This window comes from Mytilus californianus, unplaced genomic scaffold (assembly GCF_021869535.1).
Source record: "Mytilus californianus isolate M0D057914Y unplaced genomic scaffold, xbMytCali1.0.p SCAF_19, whole genome shotgun sequence".
NCBI lineage: Eukaryota > Metazoa > Mollusca > Bivalvia > Mytilida > Mytilidae > Mytilus > Mytilus californianus.
Window position 1 is genome coordinate 2,272,938 of NW_026262667.1, and position 22,467 is coordinate 2,295,404.

Here is a 22,467-nt window from a genome sequence, read left to right on the forward strand (position 1 = left end):
ATATACTTATATGATGTGCAAATATCCTTATATGATGTGCATACATCCTTATATGATGTGCAAATATACTTATATGATGTGCAAATACACTTATATGATATGCAAATATACTGATATGGTGTGCAAATGTACTTATATGATGTGCAAACATACTTATATGATGTGCAAATACACTTATATGATTGCAAATGTGCTTATATGATGTGCACAGATCTTTATATGATGTGCAAATATACTTATATGATGTGCAACATACTTATATTATGTGCAAATATCTTTAATTATGTGCGTTTTCCTTATATTATGTGCAAACACCTTTATATGATGTGGTCGTGTCATTACATTATGTGCTTGTAACATTATATGATGTGGTTCGGTTTACTTCATTATATGATGTCAAAAAGTACTTATATGATGTGCATTCATCGTTGTTATGGTCAATGAACATGATTACGATTAGAATTATTACGGTCTTCGCCATAACTGATACCGATCTGCTTCTCCGGAATTACTAAAGACCGGACTCAAATCTGTAGCTATCGTTTTAAAAATGTTGTGAGATTTTAAAAGATATAATCATTGGCACGCGTGGTACCTTTTAAAGATGAAAAAAAATCAAATTTTATAAAATTGTTGTCAATTAATGAATTGCAAAGTTTAGGTTTAATCGATTGGTCTACAATAATGAACATACGGTTATTGAATTATGGGTCATCGAAAGTGTATTGAGCACATGGAATTCAAATATTTGATCTTCCAGAGGATAGTGTGCATCTTGTTTTAAATGCCAGTTTACTATTTTTTATCTAGTAGCTCCAGTCTCGTATCAGCTAGCCAAGTGCATTTTAAAGAAGAAATGTGACAATGCAATTTATCAAACATCAACATTTCAAACATTTCGGAGGAAGATGTATACCATTTAACACAGGAGCTAGTTGAAATGTTTCCCGGCTTCGGTAAAAATATGATAAAACAACTATTATTGCAAAAGACACCAATTAGATCACAGTCATTTTTAAAAGTATTTTATAAAAAAAAGCTATAAAATTATCTACTCATGCATAATTATACCGGTATGGATGATTGATTGATTGATTGATTACTTGGTTAATTGATTGGTGTTTAATGCTACTTTCAACATTATTGTGCTATGTCGTGGCGGTCGGTTTATATTGGTGGAGGAAGCCGTGATACCCGGAGAGAACCATCAATCTTGGGTAGGAAAACTGACAATTCTAGTCAATTAAGATGGGGAGTCGAACTTACCAGCCACGTGCGAGATCCGAACTCACAACATAAGTGTTGACAGGCTAGTAATTCGACAATTTAGACTACTCGGCCACCGAGCCCCCCCCCCCCCCCCCCCGGTATGGATGAAAGGAGATATAGGATGAACTTTAACTTTTGTTATTGTGTTTTTTTTTCGGTCCAATACATTTGCACGCAGCTTTTTTTTACTAGTATGTTTTCGTGAGTTAATTTTACAGCTTCAACTTGATGATGATGCATGGATGCTTGACGTACAGCGGCAAATTCATATGTATATTCAGGACGAGAACATGTTAATGTGATATGAATATTTACCCTGCTTTGTACTAGACCGACACGCTGAGCCGAATTTTTAACTTGCTAGTTCACAAAAAAACAGTCCACAGAAAGATATGTCACCTTACCCGGACACATTATTCTGATTCCGAGCCGACCAGTCTTTGCTCTTTCTCTTTAATGCCGCGTGCTAAGCTGGGGAGCAGAAAATACCAATTTTGGTTGACCCAGCCGGGTTCGAACCCACGAACTCCCGTATTCGAGGCGAACACGCTACCAAGAAACCACCGAGGCGGTGCTTCAACTAGACAGTAACCTACAATATAAAAGGTTTCGTGGGAAGCCGCTCATATATACACCTCCAGACTCAAGGAAACATGACTTAGGTACCGACCATTGATCTTTTTTGTTTTTGGTGGGGCGGGGGGAGGGAGGCATGTTTTTTTTTAATTTTTTATTCAAAATTTCTTGAAAAGGGAAGGGGAAAATAGTTTGTTTCCATTGAAAATGAGGAATAAATAAAACAATAATGAAATTAAAAAAATTAACCATGTTTTTGAATTTTTTTTTTTTTATTTAAGTCGAAAAATACGTTTGTTCTGAGCACAATGAAATATACATGCTCCTTCCCACAAAATATGAATATTCGGAGACTAACAAATATGATTAAGATACAGATCCTGTGTCTAAGTTTTGGTTACAAGGATCTGACACCACTCCATTTTACTTTCTGTTCTGGTAATTATTACATCAGCCAATGAAATTTCAGCCTTCAAATTTTTGAAGCAGTGTATCAATCCGACAAAACCAGGTAATCCCAAATGGTCTTTATAAAAGAAAATAGTATGGAGCGTTTTCGGATCTTGGACACACACGATCTGTATTTTAATCAGATTGGTGTCTAAATGAACATAAAAAACTGCATTAACTTAATGTTTACTGGGGCTTGTTAGTCTCATACAGATAGAGATGTACAGCGCTGTAGATATAAATTCCCTTAACATCTCAAGTGCTGGACTGTACATCTCAAGACCAACAAGGCTTCGTAATTATTAAAGCTCGAGGATTGTTGATGTTAGAAGTATCCTTTTTTTTAAATAAAGCCCAGTTTTCCAAAAGTAACTGTTGTCATACAGGCCTGTAAGGCCATGTGAGCTATTCTCGTCATTAAGCATCGTCGTCCGTAAACTTTCACATATTTACCTTCTTCTCTGAAACAACTCAGCCAATTTTAATAAATCTTTGCAAGAATAATGTATTGAAAGTCCTATACAAAAGACCTTCAATAAGTTCCGATTGGTGAAAAATAATACCACTAGAGTCAATCTTTGAATTTGAAAGGTCAGTTTTTAAAAATTATCTTCAATAAAACTGCAAAGCTATATGTTTGGAAACTCTATATGATTAATAGTGAGTAGCCCCTTTCAACGATTACCATTTAATATTGATAGGTTGCCGATACTGGTCACAGTGGCACATACATGTAGTTCCCATTGAAAATCAACGGGAAATAGTATTATTAAACCACTTTTTCATTAAAAAATTGTGCAGAATGTTAAAATCTATACCTACATGAACTTTCTATTTCCACCAAATTTATTCCTGCTATGAATCCTTTTAGGAGTAATTGGCTTTCAATAATAGTTTTTGGATAGAAACAGTTGAAATGGTGAGCAATACACGATCCAGAGCACTGTCCAAATAGTAAGCCCTATCTTTTATATCGAATTTGGATATGGACTCGAGTATCTTATTCTTAATTTTAACACATTTGTTCAAGTAAAAAATAATGTTTTGTAAATGTTTGTCCCACCAAGCATTCTAAAATTGTGAACCCTTGAATATTTTTTTCCGATAAATGTCAAGGTCGGGAAAAAAAAAGAAAAATGCAATGCAAACAGTCTAAATATGCTCTATAGTAAATGGATTTGGGCAAGTTGAGGTATTATCAGTTTTGTTGTTTTATTGCCTGTTATCTTGATAACTTATTAATAGAGAAACCTTTCCTTGCAAAATAATATAGACAAGAGGAGATTTAAAAATAAATAATTAAACATGTCTGAAATTATAAATCAACTTCTAAGCGTCATTTTTCTCATTGGGAGGGTGGACGTGGGAGGAAACATGTGAATTTCTCTTATTTCTTCAAGTCTCCACCTTGAAGAAGGAAAATAAATTCAAGACCCCTCTTCATAGACATAAACTTTTTCACACTCACACACCACACACACACACTCCCAACCATCACACACACACACACACACACACACACACACACACACACACACACACACACACACACACACACACACACACACACACACACACACACACACACACACACACACACACACACACACACACACACACACACACACACACACACACACACACACACACACACACACACACACACACACACACACACACACACACACACACACACACACACACACACACACACACACACACACACACACACACACACACACACACACACACACACACACACACACACACACACACACACACACACACACACACACACACATTTCTCAATACGTTTGTTCGTAATAACAACAAAAAAAACGCTTTAAATTTTGATTGCTGTTATAAGTTTAAAATATGGCGTCAGTATTTGATCTAGAACTTCAAGTGTGGAAGTTGTTCTTCAAGCGACTTCAAGGAACTTAATTTGGATATGCCAGTTATGGTCTCATTGATATTTACCCCACCTTCATTCAATATTAGCTTCAGATGAAAAATACTCTGCTGGAGGAACTTGGGATTTAGGTCTTAACAATTCAGACGAGCGGAGCGAGGCGTTAAAAATGATGTCTTCCGAGTCAAAACCTTTTTTTTTACTGTAGAGGGAAGTGTAGGATGAGGGTCGAACCCTGAACAGTTGGGGCAAGTATGGACACATCATTCAAGCTTGATACAGCTCTGAATTTTAAAATGATTATATATGTGACACATAGAAGGTTTCTGACACAGAATGAATGTGGTATCAGATCTTAAAAAGTTGAAATTGAACAGTTACCTATTATATGGTCCAAAATCCAAAATCTAAATATATGATTAGATTCAGCATATCAAAGAACCCAAAGAATTCATTTTTTGTTAATATCAAATAAAGTTTAATTTGGACCTTTGTGATCTTAATGTGGACCAATTTGAAAACGAGACCCTAAATAAAAAATCTGAAAACACGATTAGATTCGGCATATCGAAGAACCACAATAATTTAATTTTGAAATCAAACAAAGTTTACTTAAATTAATTTTGGACACTTTGGAACTATGTAGACCTTTTTCAAAACGGGACTCAAAATAAAAAAAAATCTAAATACACGATTAGATTCGGCATATCATAGAACCCAAATAATTCAAATTTTGATGAAATCAAAGAAAGATCAATTTAGGACCGTTTGGACCTCAGTTTCCGTTTCAACGGGGCCCAAAATCAAAAATCTATTTACACGGCTAGATTCAGCATATTAAAGGACCCCAAGAATTCAATACTTTGAATTAAACCCCATTGAAATTGGTAAAGAAATAAGCAATTTGTACAGTATTAGAAAAGTATTATTTATGACCCCTAATTCCATTACCCCCAAAAGATCCATACATAAGCGATTGTCCTGAAACAAGAAAAATGCTTGTTTTGGTCCCTTTTTCGTCCCTAATTACTAAACAGTTAAGAAAATAACCCCAAAAATCAATCCCAAACTTCCTTTAAATTTGTACAAAATGTAGTATAATTTGATAGTGATCAGATATAAGAAGATGTGGTATGAGTGCCAATGAGACAACTCTCCATCCAAGTCAAAATTTATAAAAGTAAACCCGTATAGGTCACAGTACGGTCTTCAACACGGAGCCTTGACTCACACCGAACAGTAAGCTATAAAGGACCCCCAAAATTACTAGTGTAAAACCATTCAAACGTGAAAACCAACGGTCTAATCTATATAAAAAACGAGAAACGAGAAACACTTATGAACCACATCAACAAACGACAACTACTGAACATCAGATTCATGACTTTGGACAGGTGCAAACAAATACAGCGGGTTTAAACGTTTTAATGGTACCAAACCTTCACCCTTTTTCTGAAACAATAGTGTAACATCACAACATAGAAAGACACACTATAAAATATCAACTGAAATAGCTTAACTCAATCAAAGGACATATTAACACCATTGAACATACACTGAACAAATAAATTTGACCTATGATACAATGTAAATACAAAATAAATAAACTAAGGGAAGAATAATAAAAGTAACATGTTATATCGGTATGAAATGTTAAACAATTAAAGAAAAACAATCTGCTCGAACAAAAATATCAGCCGTTTGCAATAACTTTAAAAACAGGTAAATGAAAATAATTTTGTTGTTAGGTATACGTATACAGTTCCAATAGAAAAAGGAAATATGTTTACAAAATGAATAATTTTGATGTTCATACTACGAAGTGAAAATTTATAGTAATACCAAACACTTATAAAAGCTCGTATATAGACCAGATATAACCCTATACTCAGGTTATTGTCTGGCAACCTAATGTCTTCGGCTGACGACAATATCGCCATAAGATTATAGGGCCACAAATTTATAAATATGAAATATTGAATACCACCTTTCCATTACAAAAAAATTAAAGGCCCCCCTTAACTTCCTCCTATCCCCTCTTTTTGAAGTTACAAATGACCGGTCCCTTACAGGAGTCATTACCCTGTCAATCTCCGAATTTTGCCCATTTTTTGTGTCTTTTTTTATTTATATCTTGAGAAAGAAACATATAAAGAGAAACTTGAACAGCTAAAATGATCATCCAGGCACAATAAAGATCTGCGCAAAGAGCGCACTATACACCCGTTCCCTTTTTCAAAGAATAAAGTTACATAACTCCTGGATGTCGTTTCAGAAATTATTAAAAACTAAAGAAAGGTAATTTTAATAGATATAAACCAGTCACCAAAGTTTCATGATAACTGCTCAAAAATCGTTTGAGTTTTTGTCCGAAAAACTGGAAAGTCCCCCTTTTTTAATGAATAAAACCCCATAACTCAAAAACGTAAAATCTAAAATTTAAAAAATCGAAAGGGAGTTCACATCAATAGATATAAACAATTCACCAAAGTTTCATGAAAACTGCTCAAAACATTTTTGAGCTTTTGTCCGAAAACTGGAAATCCCCTTTTTTAATGAATAAAACCCCATAACTCGGAAACTAAAAATCCAAATTTATAAAAATCGAAAGGGAGCTCACGTCAATAGGTATAAACAATTCACCAATGTTACATGCAAATTGGTTTAAGCATTTTTGAGTTATTGTCCGACATGTTGACGACGAACGGACGTACAGACGGACGGACAGATGGACGGACGAACAACGGTATACCATAATACGTCCCGTAAACGGGCGTATAAAAAATGAACATACTTAAAATTTATGTATCAACTTCTTATAGAAGAAACTGCCTCTAAATATGAAAGACATTTTCAATGAAAACAAACTATTTTGTTTGCTTCCATTCTGAAACAAAAAAGACATTATTTGTCTTTTTTAAGAACATATAAAAAAAAACATGCCCCCCCCCCAAAAAAAAAAACACAAGATGAATGGTTGGTACCTTAGCCCTGTTTACAGTTTTTGAGTCTGGAGGTCTATATATGAGGGCTTCCCACGAAACCTTTTATGTTGCGGGTTACTGTCTAGTTGAGGCTGCTTAATTTGGAAGAAAACGTAATAAAAAGCTGTGCGCAAATGTAATGCTCCGAGTTGAAGTTCATATCATAACTCCTTTAATCCATACCGGGGCCGAGTGGTCTAAGTAGTCGAACTACTGTATCAGTAGCCTGTCAACACTTATGTTGTGAGTTCAAATCCTGCACAAGAAGGCAGGTAAGCTCGGTTCTAATCTTAATTGACAAGAATTGTCAGTTTTCCTAACCAAGGTTGGTGGTTCTTTCCGGGCATCACGGCTTCCTCCACCAATATAAACTGATCGCCACGAAATAGCACGATAGTGTTGAAAGTGGCATTAAACACCAATCAATTAACCAAGTAATCAATCAATAATACATCCATACCGGTATAATTATGCATGAGTAGATAATTTAAAGCTATTGTTATGAAATACTTTTAAAAATTACTGTGATTTAATTTGTGTCTTTTGCCATAAAAATTGTTTTATCATATTTTCACCGCAGACGGGAAATTTTTCAACTAGCTCCTGTGTTAATTGCTCCTAACTTCCTCCGAAATGTTTGAAACATTGATTTTTGTTGAATTGCAAAGTCATTTTTCAGTCTGATACGAGACTGGAGCTGGTAGATCAAAAATAGTAAACTGGCATTAAAAAAATGCAGAATATCCTCTGGAAGATGAAATATTTAAACTCCATGTGCTCAATACACTGTCGATGACCCATAATTCAATAACTTTAACCGTATGTTTATTATTGTAGACCCATTGATTAAACCTAAACTTTGCAATTCATATTTTGACAACAATTTGATAAAATGTGATTTTTTCATCTTTAAAAGGTTACACCCGTGCCAATGTTTATATCTTTTAAAATCTCACACCATTTTTTAACGATAGCTTCAGATTTGAGCCCGGTTTTTAGTAATTTCGGAGAAGCAGATCGGTATCAGTTATGACGTAGACATTAATCGTTCTAATCGTAATCATGTTCATTTACCATAACAATGATGAATGCACATCATATAAGTACGTTTTGATATCATATAATGAAGTAAACCAAACCACATCACACAATGTTACAAGCACATAATATAATGACACAACCACATCATATAAAGATGTTTGCACATAATATAAGGGAAAATGCACATCATATAAAGATATTTGCACATGATATAAGTATGTTTGCACATCATATAGGTATATTTGCACATCATATAAGGATCTTTGTACATCATATAAGTATATTTGCATATCATATAATGACAAGTGCACATCATAAAAAGGTAAATGCACATCATATAATGAAAAAGACAGTTTATGCATTCCATATTGAACAATTAATTACAGGTCATCCTTCAACAGTCCATATGCCTGGTTCGGATTGAAATATATATGAGAAGCGAAAGTATACAGTAAAATGAAAGTTGTTTTTTAAAAATAGTTATGGGGTCCACAAGAAATGAACTTTGTGATAATCTACAGACTTGTTGCCCAAACCTGAAATAATTTAATTGTCTGCTTACAAAATGCTTTTTTAAAAGAATGTGACCGTCTTCAGCCTAAAATTTTTGCCACACTGAACATTTCGGCATGTTTATGGTGAGTAAATGAAACAGCGTCTTCCAAACGACAGTTTACATTAAGTTTGTGTTTATAATGACTTTCGATCTAAAAACTAGAGACGTTCCGAAATCCTGTATTGGCCGGATCAGAACTCGGCCAATACGGAAAAAATCAAAATTGGAGGAGTTATCCTGTATTGGCCGAATTGACACTTTTGTATTGCATAGGCAATTTTCAGTCAGTACTTGCATCTTATATATCCCAGTGAACTTGACATTACGGATACTACTGATACAAGAAGGACTGCTTCATACCTTGATCCTCAATATTGACACAGATGGACGACTTCATACTAAAATCTATGACAAACGGGATGATTTCAACTTCCCAATTATCAATTTCGCATTCTCAGCAGTAACATACCCTCTGGTTTACATATCTCAATTGATCCATTATGCTCGTGCATGTTCACACTAAATTGACTTCATTTACAGGAGTGTGGTCCTTATGCAGAAACTGCACCAACAGAGTTAGGAGGAGGAAAGCTTAAAAATGACACTCCGTAAATTTTATGGACGCCATCACGAATTGGTTGATCTATACAATGTGTCTGTGTCTTAACTAACTAATGACATTTTGTGGTTTAACATCTTTGTCGTCTGTCTGTTAAGTACCGAACATGACCTATTCCCGAATATGACTGTTATACCGAGTGTGAATTTGCATTGCTTTACGACGGGTCTCGGTATTTTGTACATCCAACATTCATGTATTTGTTTTTGATGTTTCTGTTATGGTTTCGGTTTGATAATGTGTTATGTCTTATCGTTTGTAGTCCAAATAATTATAAAATAGCCTTTCAATGCCATCATTGTCATGAAAATTGTTTGAACTGGTATTATGAAAATAGTTGTATAAAGTTCGAGATTGCATGTTTGTGACGTAAGTGCGTCATTGTTTGTGGTGTCTGTCGTTGATGGAAGATGTTCGCTGTTGTTCTGCGGTTTGCTAGTTATGTCGACTATTATGTTATTTGTTTGTGCGTTTCTCTGTGATGAGTGTTTGTGCTGTATTTCTGTCACGTAGTGTTGTCATTTTAGCGATATTTTTTTAACATTGCAATGTAAGGGGGAGGTTTGGCTAGCCATAAAACCACCATTTTTTCTTAAAATGTCCTGTACCAAGTCAGGAATATGGCAGTTGTTATCAAATAGTTCGTTTCTATGTATGTTGCACTTCAGTGTTCCTGTTGTTCCTTTGTTTTCCTTTGTTTTCCTCTTATAGTTGATGTGTTTCCCTCCGCTCTAGTTTGTAACTCGGATTTGTTTTCTCTTAATCGATTTATGACTTTTGAACACCGGTATACTACTGTTGCCTTCATTCATCATATTAAGTCCAATAACAGAGTTGTTAATTAATAATATATAAAACATGAAATATTTTACAGCAGTACGCAAGTAATATACTTCTTTAAAACTACACACACTTTTTTGTCATGATAATGTTCACTCTGAACTAGGCCTTGGCATAGATAGAGAACCAGACATTATAAATGTAAGACTGTATCAAAACAATAAAGAACAGGATATTGCTATACAGAGGGCGTTGACAACTTCATTTAGTTTGATACAGGGTCCACCAGGTAATATTCTATATTTCTTATGAAGCAAGAATCTTGCAGTTTGATTGGTTAATTACCCGGGGGTAAACAACACCCCACCCGAGTTCTTCCGGGGGATAAAAAATTTACAAAATTTCCCAAAAATTAAAATTTTTTTCAAATTAAAAGAATAAAAAAGTGTTCTCAAAATTCATTGTTTTTTGGAAAAAAATGCTAAATACCAAAGAAATTGAAATATATTTGTATTAGATAAGTGAAGCAACGTTTCATAAGAAATAAATTCGTTATTTTGGTGAAATCAGGGGTGTACGGAATTTTACACCAGTATTGAAAATGCATACACTTCGGCTACGATGAATATCAACACCGGTGTAAAATTCTGTACACCCCTGTTTACACAAATATAGCTAATATAATTGTTTTGTATGTTAATCTCTTGTTAATAAGCAATGAAAATAAGACCATCAGTGGATAATAATTTTTTTTTAATGTGTTAGAATTGACGTTGAAGTTCATTTTTTTTTAATTTGTTTAAACAAAATGAGATGTTTGATAATCGGCTGTACGTTTACGATAGAGACACAAATAACCTACAGAAGTCATTAGGGCTACAAACATCATCACATATTTCAAGAAGACACGTGATTACAACCGTTAATCATAAGGAAAAGTGGTAAAAAATTGGTCAGAGTGAAATAATTGTGTAAATAGTATTTTATAAGGGATTTTCTATGTATGTATACATATTCCGAATGTACTACAACGTAAACTAGTTCGGTTTAAAAATGTACTTAAAATATGACATATAGATACCAACACTATGACAAAAAAGACACAAAACACTTAACAGAAATAATGAGACTATGTCATATGAAAAAAAAAGCGAGATGAAAACAAGTGCTCTGTAATCGATACATTTTCCATTAGAGCCACCTGTCATTTGCTAGCGACAAGTATAATTCATATTCCATGATATGTCACATACGAATAGTCAAGCGCAATTGATGAATTTTAAATTTGTAAAAGGCAACAACGTTTGCTAATCAACTATAAAATCCTGAATTTATCTATCAGGCAAGTTTATTTCAGAGGGATTTTTAATGATTTTTTCAGCTTTTTTTATTCTGTCGAATATACAGAATTTCTGCTCTCCAAACTTTTGGTTGCAAACAAGAGGCGAAAGATACCAAAGGGATATTCAAACTCATAAGTTGAAAATAAACTGACAACGCCATGGCTAAAATAGAAAAAGACCAACAGGCAAACAATAGTACACAAAACACAACATAGAAGACTGAGCAACACGAACCCCACCAAAAATTGGGGGTGATATAAGGTGCCCCGGAATTGTGCCTTATGTAATAAACTCATAATAGATACCGGGATTGAAAAATTTTCCACCAGACAAGCGTTTCGTCTACAAAAGTCTCATCAGTGATGCTTGAATAAAAAAATTTTAAAAGGCCAAATTAAGTACGAAGTTGGAGAGCATTGAGGACACGAAAGTTATTTAGGTTAAGCTTGATGTGCGCACAACTATATTTATTATACGCTTTATTAAATAGATTAACACTTTAATGTTTGTCATAAATAATTACTTACTTTTGTTCAAAGTAAATGCATTTCTAAATATTTCTATTTAAAAAAAACAAAAAAACCACCGGATCCTTATTTTGATCATGTTGATTGTTCTAGCCTTGTTCGATTACAAATCAATCGTAAAATTGTCAAAACATAACTCAATTATGTACATTTCAGGCACTGGGAAGACCTACACAGGTATCAAGTTAGTTTATCTTTTTAATCAAATCAACCTGAAATGGAAGGAAATGGGCAATGAGAAGAAACAGATTATTTTCTGTGGACCATCCAATAAATCTGTAGATCTGGTGGCAAGTAAGTTTAAGTGCAAAATACAAATTTCAATTGAAAGCACGCTTCTTTTCAAAATTATGACATACACAGGAATGAATCCTTAATTAAGTTTAAGACAAATGTTGTTTGTTTCGCGCATTTATATTAAACTGAATGATTTTGTTTTCTTCAGAATGGATGACAAAGAAGTTTGAGGATAAATGCCCTATATTGGTTCGTTGGTACGGAAGTTCTATTGAGGATGAAGAATATCCTATTCCTGGAAAAACTCAAACTTCACGAGTAGAAAGATCAAAAGCTGACAAGCACTTGCGTGAAGTTTCCATGCATATATTGATAAGGCAATATGGAAAGCCTTACCAAGAGGAAATTGCAGCTTTTGACCAACAATTCAAAGAACACCCAGATGGAGTTGATTATAAAATTGTTAAAAAGTATAGAAACTTAATATCTAAAGCTGTTAATGACGAGGTCAAGCATCATGAAGTAATTTTTTGTACAACAGCAATGGCGACGAATCCTAAACTTCTGAAAGGAACACGGGGACGAATTTTCCAAATTATCATTGACGAGTGTGAAATGTGTACGGAACCCGAAAGTATGGCTGCCATCATTGCAACCAGAGCTAAACAAGTAGTTCTTATTGGTGATTACAATCAGCTACGACCAATTGTTAAGTCTTCTGACGCCGCCAAACTAGGATTAGAAAAGTCTTTGTTTGAAAGATATGCAAAAGAGGCAACACTATTAAATTCACAGTACAGAATGGTATATATATATAGACAACCATACAATCTCAAAATTTGAGTGAAAGGCAGAAAAGAAAATTCCGTAGGGATGGCATCGATCATATCAATCCTTCTTTACCATCTGAAAAAAAGAGAAAACGAGTAAGGCGCTTTAAACGTAGGTCACTAGAGACTGATTCGCCCTCCAACATTGTGGTCAATCTTTCCAAACACCAGTTAACGGAAGCTGAAACATCTCTTCTCTCGAGAGGCTTAAATTTCTGTCCTTTACCTGCCCCTGTCAATGAAACTAAATTGTCGGAAGACCTTGACAATTTTGCCAGAAGTCTACGCATTAAGGAATATTTCGCGTCGAAGGAGAACAACAACAGAGGCTCGGATAGCGACTCAGAAATTTCAGAAGACGAAAACAACTACAAATTTATAAAAAAGAGTACTTGGATCCCTAAACCGAGCAAAAATGCCACCTTGGAATCATTTATTGACAATTTTAAGTCGGACATTATTAGAAATACTAGAAATAACAATAAACCTTTTGACAATCTTACCAATGAAGAACGAACTGCACTGAAAAACTTACGATCTAACGACAATATCGTCATTAAACCTGCAGACAAAGGCAGTGCAGTGGTTGTCATGGATAAATCTGCCTATATTCAAGAGGCTGAACGACAACTTGGCGATGCAAGGTTCTACCAAAAACTAGACTCTGATCCTACAACATCTTTTAGCAGAGAAATAACTGATAGTTTGGTAGAAATGCACAACGATGGTTTCATCGATGAAAAGACTCTAGAATATTTGAAACCAGAAAATCCAAAACCGGGCAGATTTTATCTTTTACCTAAAATTCATAAGGCCAACAACCCAGGAAGACCTATAGTTTCAGCGAACGGTCATCCGACGGAAAAAATATCGGAATTCGTTGACTTCCATCTTCGTCAACATGTTGAGGACTTACCATCTCACATCAAAGATACTACCGATTATCTTAGAAAATTGCAGGCCTTAAATCCACTCCCCTCCGACACGACACTTGTCTCTATGGACGTCAACTCGAAACCCGCTTGAAGAGAAGGGGCTACAAACACAAAACTATCCAAAAAGGCTTTCAGAAAGCGGAAACTATTCCAAGGAGTAAACTGTTAGAATACAAATATAAAAAGAAAAATAAAAGGACTCCATGTGTTCTTACTTACCACCCATCTCTCAAAAACAGCTTCGGTGTCATTCGTGAGCATTGGAAAACAGTTGAAAAGAATTCCAAACTATCCAAGATTTTTCCCGAGCCTCCCATGATAGCTTTTAGGCAACCCAATAGTCTGCGTAACCTGCTAGTGCGGGCTGAAGTGTCTGATAATAGAAGTACTTCTGGAGAATGTCGTTCGTGTGATGAAAAACGCTGCAAATGCTGCCTACAGATGCATCACTCATCAACTTTTCACAGTAAGGCAACCGAAAATAACTATAAGATATTTTGCAATGTTAACTGCAAAAGTATGAATGTTATTTACATTCTAGAATGTTCGGTTTGTGGCCTCCAATATGTTGGTGAGTCAAAGCAGCCTTTCCACAAACGCCTCAATGGCCATAGGAGTGATATCTCTAAGAAGCCACTTCTCCCAGTTTCTCAGCATTTCAGACAGTCTGGTCACACACTTGATGACTTTAACCGCATGAAGATCCTAGTGATTGAACAGAACATTCACTGGAGTGATGCCCAGCGACAGGTTCGGGAAAGCTTTTGGATAAAGGAACTAAATGTACATCATCCAAACGGCATCAATAAAAAATATTAAGTTTTATTTTTCACTCATTTTGGGTTGTAAATATACACAGTCACGTATATTTGAGTATTGAGTTTTGTTTTATATTATGATGTTCAGGATTTTGGATTAAATCAATAGACCAAAACTTACCTGTATTATTGAGCTATTTTTATACATATTATCAGTATTGTTAAAATAATTGACACCGAAGAAGGCTATTTGTTAAGCCGAAATATTTGTCAACACGATTTATTAACAACATCTTCGTATAATACCATCTTATATTAGTATCGTTGTGCAAATCTCTAGACTTATATAATTTTTTCCTTATCTGCACAGTATCGTCTATTCTAGACGATCCGATACATAGTAAATTTGCTGGTTGGTCCTTTTTATAGACTTCTATATATATATATATATATATATATATATATATATAAAACGTCTGAATAATAGTCAACGATTTTTCCCACGAGGGCGCTGGATCGTTACGAGTAACGATACACGTACACAATAAATAAATTATATAAACGCCTAAAAAGTGTACACAACAACACCAATAACAAAAAAAGGAACTATAAATGTAATTATTTATAAATATTTCGGATAACAGATATCCTTCATCAGTAAATATGATTGTGATGTTGAATGAATCATATATCAGTCTACTTAGATTAAACTATACCAATCTTGAAATTTATACAATAAAAATGTCAAACCGAACATCAGGTAAGACGCTTGCACAATTCTAAATATGTGTTAAACACGACATAGGTTATATGACTAATTACAACAGAGAGTTCAAATATATGCTTTAAATAAAAATAAAAATGTGCGATATGAACTAGCACAATTCTAAAGCTTTAACGGTGACGACAGTTATGATGTTACAAGAACGATTGCGTCAATAAGAATTCCAAATAAACAGCACTGAACGATCTAAATTTGTAAATATTTCAAATTTGACAACGGTAGAGTAGTTGCAACAGAGTCTGCGTATTTAAACATCGCAAACAAACGGCCGTTAAAATATAATAATAAATTTTGACTAAGGTTAACTAGTTGAACGTGGCTTGGTACTTTTACATCCCTCAAAAAATTAAGCAATTTAAATTGGTATATTCAACAGATTTATTTGAGAGATGATTAAGGTAAAGAAATAGAAATACGCAGACTCTGTTGCAACTACTCTACCGTTGTCAAATTTGAAATATTTACAAATTTAGATCGTTCAGTGCTGTTTATTTGGAATTCTTATTGACGCAATCGTTCTTGTAACATCATAACTGTCGTCACCGTTAAAGCTTTAGAATTGTGCTAGTTCATATCGCACATTTTTATTTTTATTTAAAGCATATATTTGAACTCTCTGTTGTAATTAGTCATATAACCTATGTCGTGTTTAACACATATTTAGAATTGTGCAAGCGTCTTACCTGATGTTCGGTTTGACATTTTTATTGTATAAATTTCAAGATTGGTATAGTTTAATCTAAGTAGACTGATATATGATTCATTCAACATCACAATCATATTTACTGATGAAGGATATCTGTTATCCGAAATATTTATAAATAATTACATTTATAGTTCCTTTTTTTGTTATTGGTGTTGTTGTGTACACTTTTTAGGCGTTTATATATATATATATATATATATAAATATATATATATAAACAAGTCTAAATTGAAAACAACGTTCAAACCTATGATTGCGTTGGATAAAAACCGCAATTTTTATACGTGTGCATGCAAAAGAAATTTCTTGTTAGAGGGGTCCAAATACAGCACAAACAACATTTTCCAAAAGACCAAAAAAGTGAAAAAGTATATTTTAACAAAACGCATTTGACTAACAGGTCGAACAACAAATGTTCTTTAACCCTGCTGACTGCCATTGGCGATTGCCGAATAAACGCATCACCGATGTAATAAATGGATCTTAATTAAAAATTTAATACTAAACAGAAAACAATTAACTTGCGGAAAAGATGGTATACCGCAAACAAAAGGTGCAAAGGTTTTTGTACACCATATCCGGATTTCGACAATTAATGTCTCTTCAGTGATGTTAGGAATCGAAACGGTATTTGGGAAGCCATACAATTTACCTCAATTTAGGATAGACTCTTATATATATATAAAATTTACAATTCGAAAAGACTTCATTTGTCATCAAATAATAAAAGTTCGTTAAACTAATGTCACTAGCGCTTTCATGCATTTTGGCAATCTTCAGGTGATAATTTGACAATTGCACTGACGACACTGCTGTTGGTTATTGACTTTTGTTATGTATATATAATTATATCTATCATCTACAATAAGAGGAGGGGATAAGGCGACTGTGCAATGCTAGGCGGTGTTGCCATAGAAATTAGAGAACAAATTATAAGTTTCCGCCCCGGATGGGGAGGTTGTAAAGAAAAAGAACTAATCTAACATTGTTAGGTTGATTTTCTAAGCACTTAATACATATTTACTACTTACTGGTGTATTAAATACATTGTCAACGTTTTAAGCTAGCTGTCTAATTCACTTACAACGCAGTATATTTTGTCAAAATTATTTGGTCTTCAAAAAAAAGTATGTCCATCCTGTAAAATGTAATCATGATGCCTTGATGTATCTATAATATATATATTGTCGTTGGTTTCAATTTTTTTTTTACAGAATCCTGAAATTTGTGCTTTTCCTTCAAAGCAGTTCTATATCAATAAATTGATTACACGGCGATCAAAAAAATGGATGACCGAAATTCCTCTCAGATCTTGGATAAACAAAAATATTCCTGTAATATTTTGCCATGTTGAGGGTAGGGAGAATTATCTCCCTTTTGATACAGAGGAAGGAAATGAACAGTCCTGTTCTAACCAAGGAGAAGTTGAACATGTGGTATGCAAAATAAAGAATAAAATATAAGTTTTCCTAATAACTTGAAATATGTCATGCTAGTACTTGTATTGATCATGCGCATACTTTTCCAGCTTTGCCAAATGTTCTTAAGAAGGATTTACCAATTCCGTAAAAGCCATTTTGGTTTAGGTGGTTTATTCATACAATTCTTTTTATAAAATTTTGTAGATGTAAAATTCATTTTTTTTTAAATCAAAAAAGATATAACAGTGTCACTATATTAAACATACGTGAACAGATCCTGTCATTTTAATTTGAATAAAAGATGTTTGTTTTAATAATATCTCTTTTTCGTTCCAATTATACCAATATACTTACGTATATGATTTGCAAAATATTCTCAAGAGAACCTGACGGTCATTTCAGAAATACATGGCAAACAAAGTGAAATCAGTATAAAAACTCATTACCTATGAATCTATTTCGCTGCTGTATGTCGTCAAAGGTAGTATTTGTGAAAGACAAGTATTTTGGGATCAGCAGAGTTTAGCGAAGGGTAAACGTTTGGTTTATGAATTATATAGTTTTTTTTAAAAAAATTAAGGTTACAGCCCTCACAAATGCAAAGTTGATTGAAGCAGTTTATCCAATACAGCCGTCTTTGATTTTCATGTTTCAATTTTAAATGAATGGATATTTCGGGGTTACGTCAATGAGACAATGGCTTAATTTCACTAATCCATAAAACAAAATGCATCTTTTGGGCAACATATGGTCTTCAACAATAAACAAGTCAAGCTATACATCGTCACTTGTCTGATTAGTTTTAAGTAAGGAAAAAAGTGACTATCACATCTGACATCAATACATAATTCTCAAAATTAAAGTTATTACAGAAGATAACTCCGGAAGAGCTTCTTGACGTTGGACAGGTACATGAACCTGTAGCGGACTAATTTTTTTATTATATATTCCAACCGTTCATTTTATAGTCTCATAAGACTAACAAAAGTAACATAAAGGAACGTACAATAAAAATGTACAGGAAAAACTCATCAAAGATACCAGCTTATATTTGGTACTTTAAACTCACTTAACTTAAAGATAACATATTCGTAGTACAGAAACATAAATTTACCCAAACAATAATAAACAATAGTATACCATATCAATGAACTCTAGCAATTACTGAAAGCAAGCTCATGAAATTGACTTGCTTATATAAAACCATACCTTTTAAGAGGTATTACAGAAACTCCATTAATTAATAAAGTAAGACTCAATCTTGTGCAATGCATAGAGTCAGCGTGTACATAATTGCGGCACAAAGCAACAAACAAAAGAATCAAATCCGTCTCAAAATAACCGAATTTTTTCATTCCAATCATTGTTTTATACTGTTAAGGTAAAGATATTTAAACATCTGGTTGATGAAGAGTTGATAGAAACTGATTATATAAATATTATGAGCCAGTATAATGCGCAGTGTACATCTATTAGAAGAGCTCTGAACGAAGAAAAGTTTATAAGATTTAACGTGAATACAGTTGTGGCCAGCCAAGGTTTGTAACTTTGTTTTGATATTATCAAAGGCCACTTTTTTTAATCTTGAATCATAGATGTTTAATCCTTTTTTTAAAATTCTCTCTCATAAATTTGTCCGATTTAAAAAATTTCTAATCTATAAACATGGCTACATAAGAGGCAAATCATAAATTAGACTAGAATTGCTCGCATTAACTTATTATTTTCTGTGCGATGCAATATTTAATGAAGATAACACAATATTACACATATCTCTAAGCAAACACAAGCCTAACTATACACTAAATACAATATACTGCAAATAAACTTTTCACAGATAGATACAATTATTAACATTTTTTACGCCAAACGAGCGTTTCGTTTACAAAATACTCATCAGTAACGCTCGAATAAAAAAATTAAAAAGGCCGAATAAAGTACAATGTTGTTAGATCATTGATGACCTAGAATTCCGAATTTCTATTTCTAGGGTAGAAAATCCTTAGCATTTCGAAAAATATTTATTAACAGATAATTTATATTAATATACTATGTAGAACATGCTGTAAGATGATATGATTTAAAGGACTCAATTTACACTTTTATGAAACATAAAGAATTAATGGTGAACAAATATGTTGAACAGAAAAATATAGTTTCTTCTTGATTATCTTATGATTGCCTTCGAGTCTTATAATCATGCAAAATTTACAATTGTTAAAATGGAGATTAATTTGATTGTCATCATTATCGCTTTTGCTTAACATTTATATGCCCATTTTATCATCTCAACATCGTGACAACAGTTGATTGCTTAAGTTGTATTTATAGTAGAGCCTTTTTTTGCAATATAGCTCTTAGTATGCTATGCACGATGAATTTGGTTGAACAAGACATATGTTATCTATGTATCTCAACTCATTAGCGCATGTTTTCTCGGTCTGATATCTTTAAATACCAGTTAAGTGGTGTGATTTGTATATTTACCCGATTATGCCCTATTCCCGATTGCGAGATTTTGACAGATGGGTTTACATGACGGGGGTGCATGCATAGCATTAGATGCTTACCCTGTCGACGCATTTGCTCTAGCGCCCTTTCAACTTCGTTTTTTTATATTATATTTGTGTCTTCTAAATGGATTTATGTGATTTTAGTACCGGTAAACTGGGTTTTCTCTAATTTATATTTATGAGCACCCAAGTCTAACTCCCGGTTTTTCAATATTTGGTTGTTTTAAAGTGATTTGTTAATTTCCAATCTTTCAATACCTATCTTTTATTTAAGAACAGTCTCTCGAGAACAGTCTAGTATACGTAAGTTATCAAGTTAAATACTCAAATAATTAAGATCATATAATATATATTTTTTTTTATCGAAAGGAGGTGAATGGGACTATGTTATTATGAGCCTGGTTAGGTCTTTACCACATTATAGAATAGAACCAAGGCCTACATTGGGTTGGTGTAAACAGAACCTTGGTTTTATCACTGACGACCATCAAGCAAATGTGGCCTTGACAAGAGCACGTAAGGGACTTATAGTTGTAGGTAAGTTGACATGCTTTTAATCTTATATTCTTACTCAGAATAAGACGCATATAACATACTGAAAATGAATGCTGGATCTTTCTTGTTCTAGACATGATTGCTGATACGCGAGAGAATTTTTCAGCTAGATACATGTATTGTTTTAGTATATTATACATCAATTTATTATAAATATAAGGAAGGAAATATCATACGTTCAATATGAATTGGGAACAATCAATGGAAAACAGGAAAATGTGTTCACTGAATGTAAATCACAAACGACCGCAAGCAAAGTTAATTTGAAATAGATTGTTTCTTCCTTTAAGGCTATATCAATATTGTCAAATTTTTGCGCGTCTCTTGCTCTCAAAATAATTTCCTCTAAGCAGTCCACTTGTAATTTAATCTACAGATTTCGTTCAAATGTAGCATACCCTTGATTTAAAAGAAATAATTTGTATACGTTACTGAAATAATAACCCAGGAAATATATAGTCTTCAATAAAAGACATCTGTCTTTATATCGTGTAAAGCTCTTAATTGAATAGAGTCTAAAAAAATAAATATCATGGAAATAGACAATTACAGACCTGTCGTTACTGGGGTATGTATGGTTTTTATTAAAATAGCTTCATTGATGAGATTTAATACTACCTACTCTTTGATTATATTTAATTGTAATTAATTTAGTATGGAAAGCATGTAGTATAACAACATTTCAAAAACTGAAGTTTTTTTCAGTAGCATAATAAATTGAAAATAAACGAACAAATTCAGATGCCAGGTGCAGAAAGAAAGACTTGACATAACAGTTTTCCAGCTTAAGCAGCTTTGGTTGACTGTTGATTTTTCATAACACCATTTATTTGTAAAAGGTGAATGCTAAACCTATAGTGTAGCATATATTTGAAACAGACATTATGAAGATTTTGAAAAAAAATTGCGCAGATCATTTGATATATTTACTTTAACAATTGTGAAAAATATAACAGTTGATGGTCAATTTCTTAATGCTTTAAAGTTTAACTTTCTACAAATTAGGTAGACTATGACACAAAAACTCTGAACGAGATTTGATAACGTTGAAGCGTAACACTACCAAAAAACGTCACCCTTAATGGTTAGCGGTCAAGTTTTATGTATTATAACCTCACTTCCGAAAAGGACGAGGACAATGTCTTATCCGCCAACTGATAATGTGTAGTTCTACATGTCATTTCTGTTTTTATATTTTGTAGGAAATAAGGAGCTATTAAAATGCAACAGAGTGTGGGGAAATTTTATCAACTATTATGGAATACGGGGTTGTGTGGTTGATAAGGAAAAATTCCCACCACAAACATTCCAATAAGAAAAAAGGGAAAAATCAAAGAACAAAGAAAGAAAAACAAAGATTTTAAGAGCTCAGCGGGAATATTAAGCAGGCCCTATATGGCAATGAAGAATCCTGAGTAACTTGTCAGTGTGTCACACATCTATTACAGAATGCTTCAAATTCATACAAGTACATTTTCTTCTTTTAATGTACCTTCGGTTTTGACACAATCTTTTTTTATGCAAAATCACATTTTTTCGTGGTAGATATTATACACACATTACCAATACAGATATTCAGCATATTAAGGTAAACGATGAAGATCTAATTCTTCTTGTACCGCATTGTGCGTTTTGTATTTGTTTGATGTGTTTCAGCTTTTGATTCTACCAT

At 33.4% G+C, this 22,467-nt stretch overlaps 1 protein-coding gene across 1 annotated transcript; it reads left to right on the forward strand.

The window, feature by feature from the left end:
* The first annotated feature begins 10,150 nt into the window (after positions 1-10,150).
* Positions 10,151-22,467, forward strand: LOC127727062 (helicase with zinc finger domain 2-like). The gene is made up of 7 exons (XM_052234479.1): positions 10,151-10,476; positions 12,214-12,351; positions 12,503-13,098; positions 17,521-17,742; positions 19,109-19,265; positions 20,610-20,777; positions 21,998-22,467. Exons 2-7 carry the CDS (start codon positions 12,285-12,287, stop codon positions 22,108-22,110), a joined length of 1,323 nt encoding a protein of 440 aa, XP_052090439.1. The 5' UTR covers positions 10,151-10,476; positions 12,214-12,284; the 3' UTR covers positions 22,111-22,467.